Below are 9652 nucleotides of genomic sequence, written 5' to 3'. Positions count from 1 at the left end.
TTATGATTACCTCTGCTGTTGCCTTCTTAGCCATACTGCTTTGTTTAATCTTTTCAGTGGTTGTTTTAAGGTTAATGATTTACATTTTTAACTTATCACAGCCCACCTTCAAATCATAGTACACCAGTTCACTTATAGAATGAGAACCTGAAAACAGTATACTGCCATTTCATCCCCCATTTCCTTTGTGCTCTTATTTTATTTCTACCTTTGTTACAAACTACCCTTTTACAAAAAAGAACAATACACCATTTCTTTAGACAGTCAAGTATCTTTCTTTTCCAATTTTTGTATTAATATATGATATACATGTTGTAATTTCACCCTTTTTAGTGTACAGTTCTGAAAATTTTGAAGAATGTGTAGAGTCATGTAATTAACACCACAATCAAGATATAGAACAGCTCCCTGACCCCACAAAACTCCCCATATTCTTCTCTCCTTCTACCAGCAGCCTCTGGTAACCACTGATCCGCTTCTGTAGTGTTGCCTTTGCAGGAGTGTCATATACATGGAAGCCGATAGTATGTAGCCTTTGGAGGCCGGCTCAGGCGTTGAGATTCATCCACGTTACTGTGTTTCCCAGTAATTCATTCCACTGTATGAATATAGCACAGTTTATTTGTCCATTCTGCCGCTGAGGGGCAGTTGGGTTGTTTTAAGGTTTGGGCAGTTACAAATCAAGCCTCTAGAAACACTTGTGTATAGTTTTTTGTGTGAAGATAGGTTTTTGCTGAGTCATATGGTAAGCCTATGTGTAACTTCATAAAAACTCAATGATCTTTTTAAAAGGTCTTTTATATTTACCCACACGCCATCTGCCCTCCCGCTGCGTACGCCGTGGAAGCGCAGACAGTCCCCCTGGTCGGCGGGAGCTGCTTGCGGGGGTGGAGGGAAGCGCCGCGCACGTTTTGGCGGCTCCTCCTCTCCCCGGGATCCCCCGCGCGCTCCGCCCCCAACGCCCGTGGGCGGGGCCCGACACCCCCTTTCTAAAGCGGCGTCCGGACCACGCACCGACAATTGTCGCCGATCGCTGCGCCCGCTCCCCTGCTGTCCGAGTGTCCCGCCGCCCCATGTCCCGGCTGCTGTCTGCCCCGCGGGCCGCCTCGGGCGCCCCGGTCCGGCCCGCCACCGTGCTGGGCGCCATGGGGATGGGGGACAGCTTGGACGCAGCCGCCAGCGCCGCGGCCGTGCGCGCCTTCCTGGAGCGCGGACACACCGAGATAGACACGGCCTTCTTTTACACCGGCGGCCAGTCCGAGAGCATCCTGGGCGGCCTGGGGCTCGGGCTGGGCGGCGGCGACTGCAGAGGTAAGGCCTGGCGCCCGCGCCCCGGCCCCCGGCCCTTCCCCTGCACCGCGCCCCGCTGACCCGACCCAGCCCTGCCCCCACCGCGGTCAGCACCGACAGCTTCGTCCCCTCCAGGGCACCGTCCTCCCCTGGCCCCCTGCAGCTCTGTGAACCCCAGCTCCTCAGGCCCCGTGCGCGTCTAGACCCCGACAGCCGGCCAGTGCTTGGTCTTGACTCCTTTCCTGTCCTTTTCCCTTCTGAGAAGGTAGCCCAGGACCCTCCCTCCAGCAACGTCCCAACTCTGGTAGAGCCTGGACCAACTTGGCTAGCCGTTCTCGCAGGCACTGCAAACGTTGGAGTCTGGAGCTGTGCAGTCCCTGCCCTCCTTCCCGTGCCCCGCAGGTGCCCCGTTCTGACCTGATCTGCAGGAATCCTGCCCTTACGACCCTGGGGTTCCCTGACACAACCCCAGATCAGAATTTGGAATGGGTGAGGGTTCTGCTTCCTCCCTGCTCTGGGCCCTAGACTTTGCTCTGTGGAGCTCCGGGCGCCTTGTTCCGTTGGCAGTGCCTGTGGCTTCACCAGGGTGGCAGCATGGCAGTGGGCGTGGTACGGCGTCTAAGTGCCCTATGCCAGCCTCTGTCTGAGGCTGTAAAAGGGAAATTGACACCAACCCACTGGAGGGAGCTCAGATTCTAGAGCTGGCTGGAGAGCCCAGAAGAGGAAGCCCTTCCTGGGAGGGGCTACTGAAGAAAGCTCAGAAAAGGGCACTTTAGAGCTTAAAGAACTGAGGGGAGTTTTCCAGGAGGAGTAAGAGGAGAAAGGGCCTTCCCGGCTGTGGGCAGTGCCGAGAGTGTTGGAGCAGGCAGATGTAGCTCAGTGGGGGGTGTATGGGAGCAGGGGGGCCTCCCTCTTCAGTCTGATTCCGCTCTAAGTGCTTAGGACGGTGCCTGGCAGGCACAGAGTGAGAGTTCAGCAGTGTCAGCAGATAGTGTTATGGTTGTTATTAGGATATTGTTAGCACACTGCGAGGACTTTCACTCGGAGGCTCTTTTCCTCTCTCCTCTGGTAGAGTCTTGCTTGGTTTCTCCTGTGCTTAACAGCATGGGGGATCGGGAACAAATCGAGAATATGGTGCATCTCAGAGTCTTCGCTCATTCTCCATCACCTGGCTGCCTCTTCGTGACAACTCTGATCTTACTTCTGATTGCCTTTTCTTCTCCAATCCCTCCTTCAGGCCAGAGCTGGCTGGGCCCAGGTCCTTAAACCTCAGATCTGAAGGTCCATTCCAATCAAAAAGTGGTGGGGCAGAGGGTGAGGAGGCGGTGGGATGGGAAAATTCCCAATGAGTAGTTCCCCAGCCTGCTGTCTCTCACCTCTCAAGGGGTTGGGTGACTGCCCTCCAGCCTGAGAGGCGACTTTCCGAACCTGAAAAGTGCAGAGAGGGCCTCCTCTCACCCACCGGTCCGTCACCTGGGATTCTTACTGGGCGTTGGGGAGAAAAGTGTTTATTCACTGACTCCTGACTCAACAGATGGCAGAACACCGGCCTCTTCTCAGTGGGCTATTTCTCTAAGGGATCCCTGCCTTTCCTCCTCTGGGGCCAAGATGAGGCCTCTTGCACCTGTTTCCTGAATTCCTGCCGCAGTCTCTCCTTGCTGGTCTGCCCGTTTCCAGACTTGCCCCTGAGCTTCTCCATCTGTGCTTCATTCAGAGTCATCTTTCAAGACTGCAAAACTGACCACTCAGCTCCCTGGCTGAAAAGTGCTCAGAGGCTCTCCCTGCCCCCTAACGTCTGGATTCCCTGGGGTGCACTCCAGCCCCTTTGCATCTGGTCTGGCACCTTCCTCATGTCCCCCTGGATGTGGTGCACTAGATCCATGGAATCGAGGCATGGTTTGTCACACACCACATTTTTGCCTCAGGGTGGCCCTGACGTCCCTTTGGAGATTCTGATTCAGAGTCTAAGGAAAGCCTCCCTGAACTCCTGGTGGGCCTCACGACTCTGCTCTGGGCTCCTCTGCCTCCTTATGTGTATCTCTGCCTCGCTTACTGTATAGTGGCCCTTAGACAGTGAGTCATTAAGGGCAGGGATGGAGTGCTGGGTTCCTTTAGCCCTGGCACGTCCAGCTGCCTGGTAGAGAATCATCATAGTGAGAATGTTAGCAGCTCATAATGAGTGCGTCCTTCCACCTTCTGATCTATCGTCAAACCTCGTTATCAGATAGTACCATTGTCACTCTCAATTTACAGTTGAGGGGATTGAGGCTCAGAGAGGTTAAGTAACTTGGTGAAGGTCACAGAGCTAGTAATGGCAGAGCTGGGATGTGACCCCAGGTCTGTCTGTTAACCATTATGCTACACCCTTCCCAATGTTAGCTAAACTGGCCTGAACTTTCAGTGCTTTCCTTCTAAAGTGAAAGTCGCCACCAAGGCCAACCCACTGGGTGAAAATTCACTGAAGCCTGAGAGTCTCCGGTTCCAGCTGGAGACGTCACTGAAGCGGCTGCAGTGTCCCCGGGTGGACCTCTTCTACCTGCACCTGCCGGACCACAACACCCCCGTGGAGGAGACGCTGCGCGCCTGCCACCAGCTGCACCAGGAGGTGAGGGCGGCCCCCAGAGCTCTGGGAGGAGGTCTCCTGCTCCTCTCCTTGCCCTGTCATTACCCAGGAGAGGGGAGGGTGCAGGGCTGCCCCAGAGTGCATTTGGGCCCCATCCCACGGCCCCCACCGTGGTCTCCCTGTCATGATCTCCTGGCTGCACTGGGTTCTGACGGCCGCATCTCCCCTGCAGGGCAAGTTTGTGGAGCTGGGGCTCTCCAACTATGCCTCCTGGGAGGTGGCCGAGATCTGTACCCTCTGCAAGAGTAACGGCTGGATCCTGCCCACCGTGTACCAGGTGAGGGCCAGGGCTGCAGAGGCCTCAGTTTCCAGGGCTGCGGCTGTTCCTGGGGTCTGTTGGCTGTTCTGACTGCCCCCATGCCCTCTCCATAGCAGCCCTCCTACTCACAGCCTGTAGATGGCTCCCTGGTGCCCTGCGGGTGACGTATAAGCTCCCCGCCTGGCCAGCAGGCACCTGCTCGCTTGGGCCTTGGCTCCCCTTCCTGCCCGCGTGCGCACCTTGTCCCGTCCTTCCCACTTCCTCGCCCTCACTGCAGCCTGGAGCCCTCCTCCCCCTCCTCCCCTGGTAGCAGTGCTCGGGGCTCACTTAGATGCCTCGTCCTCTGGAAGCCTTTCCCCCCACCCAGCGGAGCCTGAGATCTCGGGCTCTCCTTATCTCCTCTGCATCATTCAGCAAATGTTTGTGCAGCTGCCTGGTGCCAGGCACTGGTCACAGAACTCACCAGTGTATTATGATTGCCTCTGTTCTGGAGCATACCTGTCACACTCTCCCTTGCTGTTACATCTCAGAGGGCGGAGCTTTGTCCTTTGGCTCCTGGGTGGAAGTCTGAAGTCCAGCCCGTAGGTGGTGCTCAGAAATGTTGGCTGAATGAATGAATTTTCCTTGGGCACGAGCCCCCTCTGACGCCACCGCTAAGTATGTGCCCTGATTGTCAAGGTCCTGGGATTGTTAGGGTCTGATCTGATGGCTCCCCTAGGGGAAATTTGGGATCCCTCCTTGACAGGCGCACCCTCTCCAGCTGGCCCTTCTCCCTGCAGGGCATGTACAACGTCGTCACCCGGCAGGTGGAAACGGAGCTCTTCCCCTGCCTCAGGCACTTTGGATTGAGGTTCTACGCCTTCAATCCTCTGGCTGGTACGGGCTGCAGGGGGCCTGGCTCCCCCTGGGGGGAGGGATTCCTGGCCCTGTCCTGTCTCTACCTCCTCCTGACCAGAAATCCCGGCCCAGGACCTGGGAAGCAGGGAGGGGTTTGACCGCAGGTGGGGCTGTCCTCCATCCCTCCTGCCTCCCCCACCATCCCCCCGAGTCCAGAGCAGCCTTTGGGCACAGTGTGGGCAGCGGGTCTGATGGCAGCCTTCCCGCAGGGGGCCTGCTGACCGGCAAGTACAAGTATGAGGCTGAGGATGAGAAACAGCCTGTCGGCCGCTTCTTTGGGTACAAGTTTGCTGATATCTACAGGAATCGGTGAGCTAGGGACGTCTGCGTCAGGGCAGGAGGTGGCCTGGATCCCCTTAGTGTGAATAGGGAGTCCCTGGGCTGCTTTCTTGGGGGCCGGGACTTGTCCTGGTGCTCAGACCTAGGCCCCTGGATTCCCCTGGGGTTTACTGAGCCCCCTTCCCCTCCTTGAATATTCCGTGTGTCACTGGGGAGGGATTGGGGGCCTCGATTGGGAATGTGGATCCCAGGGCCTTCTGCCAGGTCTGCAAGACACTGTCTCTACCCTGGGAAGAGCTCACCCCCTCCCCACAGTGGGAGGGGAAGCTAGCATTGGGACTAGGGAAACCCGGGATGTGCTGCTGCCCCACGACTAGCTGGCCTGTCACCTTGGGCCAAGGGGGCCAAGTTTTGTAAACTCTTGGCAATGAAATTGTCATCAACGTCTAAAGGTATAGGGATGCATCTGTTGGGAACAGCATTCCACCTTTTTTCACATTGTAAATTTTAAAAAATTAATCACAGTAATACAGTACTTGTTCATGGTTAAAAGCACCCCTATTCCATCTGCACTCCTCAGAGGGGCTGATTTTAGACTCTTACAGCTGTCTTCCCTCTGGCATTTTATCTCTAAAGGATGCACTTCATTGCTCTTTCTTAATTTATCAAATTTAGGCATCATCTGTGGACTGATGGAAAGCTCATTTTTCTAGATTTATAGAAGCCGAGTGTCCAAGGTTAATTTCTCTGTATAATCTGATCGCTTTGCCTCTTTTGTTTTTTCTCATCTGGGAGGAGAACAACAAAGCAAGCTCCGTGCACGGGGCTCTAATGCACGTTTTATGGAAACAGCCAAGGACTTTTTAAGGGGTGGAGTGTCTAATGTTTGGCTTCACTGTGTGTGCACTGCTGTGATTGAAATCCTAATCCAGCCGCCTCTCCCCAAGGGTCTCTGGTGACCCTGGCCACTTGTAGGGACCATCGCCCTAGGCAGTATTTCTCGAGGATCTTTCACACACCGGGGCCTGGGCCTCCGCCTGGAGAATCGAGGCTGATGGTTCCCACCTTGTCTGCTCTCTGTAGTTTACAGAGCATCGTCAGGTCCTTTTTCTCCTCTCCATGTTGCACTCGGTGTATGGGGCTGGCGTGGGGTGTTTCCTTTCCTCACTGGGCAGTGAGAAAAGTGAAGGCAGGTGGCTCAGCCAAGGCTAGAGCCAGAACTGGAGCCTAAACTTGTTGAGGGTCCAGTCTGTGACCGAGGCTCAGGGGTGGTGCTGTGTCTGCTCTGGGTCCTGATTGGGGGGTCGTGTTGGTTACATCTGGTGAACATGTTAAATGAAAAGATTCTTGCCCACTGCATCCCCTCTCCTCCCGCCACCAGACTGAAAACAGCACCCTGATGAAGGGCCCAGAAATGTACATGCATTCTGCCATGCAAGGATGTAAAACCTCCACTAGGAGCTCTGGCCCCGCAGAGCCTCAGAGACTGGGTTGGGGGTGGCAGCTGTGGAGTGACCTCATGGTATTGACCCCTGTGTCACCCTGCCCACCTGCCTAGCTACTGGACGGAACACTACTTCAAGGCCATCGCCCTGATGGAGAAGGCCCTGCAGGCTGCCTATGGGACAAGTGCTCCCAGCATGACCTCGGCTGTCCTCAGGTGGATGTACCACCACTCCCAGCTGCAGGTAACCCGGCCATCTCCATTATGGATGCTTCTACTCTTTTAGGGCAGCCAGAATTACCTTTTGGGGATTTCTAAATAGTTTTATTCCTCTGAAATTTCTTTCTGTTCCCATTCTTGAAGTAGTCTGTGCATTGTTCTTAGTAAGTGTTTAGGTGCCAGGCTCTGTGCTGAGGGCTTTACAAACATGGATCTAGTCATTACTTAGGCCTGATGAAGTGTGATTATCCTAGTTTTACTGATGAGGAAACAGGTCACACAGCTGGGAATGGGGTAGAAAATGTGTCACAGATTTGACTGAAAACCCACAAGTCACTGCTCTGGTGGGAGTTGGGGTTTCCCTCTCTGTTTGGTGTCCCCTGTCTTCTGGGCTGAAACTTTTCTCCCACTTAAGCCTTATACAGTTGCATACTGCCTGGCATACACATAGAAGGTTCTCAACCAGTGGGAGCTACGTGCTTTACGTAGTTTCTCATTCCCATAACCCGGCTGAAAATAGAGTGGAATGTTGAGTCTCAGAGAGGGTAGATAACTAAGCCAGGTTTACACAGCTGCTGAGGGGTAGACCTGGGCTCTGCACATAGGTCTGTCTGGAGATGAGCCGTGTGCCAGGAGGGGAAAGAACCAGGGTTTGGAGACTCGTAGTTACAATTGTTGAAGGCACTGTAAGTTCTCTGTAGAAGTGTGTAGGCATGAATGAACATCAGGTCCCACCTCTTGGCAGGGGCGAGGCTGGAAGGGGGAGTGGGTGTGACCGAGTCACTGTGCTGCAGAAGTTTGTTGACGCCTGGCCATCTTCCCTTGCAGGGTGCCCACGGGGACGCCGTCATCCTGGGCATGTCCTGCCTGGAACAGCTAGCACAGAACTTGGTAGCGGCTGAGGAAGGGCCCCTGGAGCCGGCCGTTGTACAGGCCTTTGATCAAGCCTGGCACCTGGTTGCCCATGAATGTCCCAACTACTTCCGCTAGGCCCCCAGTGGCTCAAGCTGCCAGAGGTTTCTTTCTTTCCTCTCACTTCTTCTGTTCTCTCACCCCGGCCAGTCTTTGCCTTAAGCTGATTGAGTGTCATCTTTCTCGATTGTCTGGATCCATGCATTAATTTTCTAGATTCCTGCCTTGCTCCCAGTTGCCTTCACAATGTGTAAAGGCCGGGGCTGAGCCCTGCTCGGGCAGTTCCTGCCTGAATAAAGCGGGCATTTGAACTGGCTGCAGCCCAGGTCCTGATAAACCCCACAGACTTGTCTCTGTGACTGCTGGCAGCTTGTTTCCATCCTGCCTGGGGGCTAACTGCCAGAGGGGCAGAGCATTGAGCTGGAATCTTCAAAGGGCAGAGGTGGTGAGCAGGTCTCAGGACATACTGCCCTCATGAGGCTGCCCCAGCCTCCTGTCTTGAACCCAGCCCGACCTCTCCACTGCGGGGCTGGTGGTGGCCCTCACTCCTGTGCACACAGTAATAAAAGAGAGCTAAACCCCTGAAATAGGTCTTGTCTCGTTTAGAAATGCCCTCAATATTTACAAACAGTAAGTCTGGGCACAAACCTACCATTGGTGTCACCACCAAGAAGATTGAAACCTCCCAGGACACTGGGGAACATTTTGAACAGATTCTCTCAAGTTTAGCAGTGAATTTATTCTTGTCTTAGCTGAAGCCTCCTGTCGTCTGGTCATCCATCAGGTTCCCGGCCGTTGCCCTGGGCTTGCTGCTGTTGGGGGTGGGGGTGGGGCATGGGCAGCAAGGGTCCCCATTTCCCTCAGCAAATCCCTACTCTAAGCAGGAGGCACCCAGAGCTGGAGCAGAAAGGAAATCCCAGGTCTGGGGGTTAACGTTTGACCGTTCTTGGTGCAGAGAAATTCCCCAGCCCTGGGCAGAGAGGTGGGCGGGCCAAGCAGCAGCAGAAGTCAGCTCTTGGAGCTGGCTCATCTTGAAGTGGTGAAAGGGGCTCCTCCTGGGAATCCAGACAGAACCACCAATCAAAGACTTTGTTCTAAGAAAAGTCCCATTGGCCGTCTAGAGGGAGACACTCTGCAGACAAAATATATTCTCTCCAGAACCACGTCCCCCTCCTTTGTCTTCATCCGTAATAAAATGATGCTTCCCCCAAGTGGGCTGCTGTATCAGTAATTGCACAAGAAATCACCCCCAAATTGAGTTACTTAAAACGACAGAATCCCCCAAATATAATCTGAAGAGTCAATGCAATCCCTATCACAATCCCAGCTGGTTTCTCTCTCTCTTTTTTTTGTTTTTTTTTTACAGAAATTGACAAACTGACCCTAAAATTCATATGGAAATTCAAAGGACACAGAATAGCCAAAATAATCTTGAATAAGTTTTGTAATTCTTGATTTTAAAACACTACAAAGCTACAGTAATAAAGAGAATGTGGTACTGGCCTAAGGATAAACATATGGATCAATAGAATAGAATTGAGACTCTAGAAATAAACCCTTACATGTACTGCCAATAGATTTTAGAGAAGAGTGTCAAGACAATTCAATAGGAAATAAATAGTTTTCAACAAATGGTGCTGGGACAACTGGATTTTCTATTTGAAGTATCTGACACTGACACAAAACTGACGTTCTTTTCCACTTGTGACATATTTCTATTATTCGTGCC

General features: G+C 53.6%; 1 protein-coding gene across 2 annotated transcripts; it reads left to right on the top strand.

The window, feature by feature from the left end:
• The first annotated feature begins 1058 nt into the window (after positions 1-1058).
• On the top strand, positions 1059-8329 carry LOC131412888 (aflatoxin B1 aldehyde reductase member 3-like). 2 transcript variants are annotated; one of them, XM_058553068.1, is made up of 7 exons: positions 1059-1311; positions 3708-3895; positions 4086-4190; positions 4979-5048; positions 5279-5378; positions 6907-7036; positions 7840-8329. In XM_058553068.1, exons 1-7 carry the CDS (start codon positions 1074-1076, stop codon positions 7999-8001), a joined length of 993 nt encoding a protein of 330 aa, XP_058409051.1. In that variant the 5' UTR covers positions 1059-1073; the 3' UTR covers positions 8002-8329. The 2 variants fall into 2 exon arrangements, with proteins under 2 accessions (XP_058409051.1, XP_058409050.1); XM_058553067.1 differs by having other exon boundaries at positions 4952-5048.
• Positions 8330-9652: the final 1323 nt, after the last annotated feature.

This window comes from Diceros bicornis, chromosome 13, assembly GCF_020826845.1.
Source record: "Diceros bicornis minor isolate mBicDic1 chromosome 13, mDicBic1.mat.cur, whole genome shotgun sequence".
Taxonomy (NCBI): domain Eukaryota; kingdom Metazoa; phylum Chordata; class Mammalia; order Perissodactyla; family Rhinocerotidae; genus Diceros; species Diceros bicornis.
This window is presented reverse-complemented; position numbering and strand designations above follow the sequence as displayed.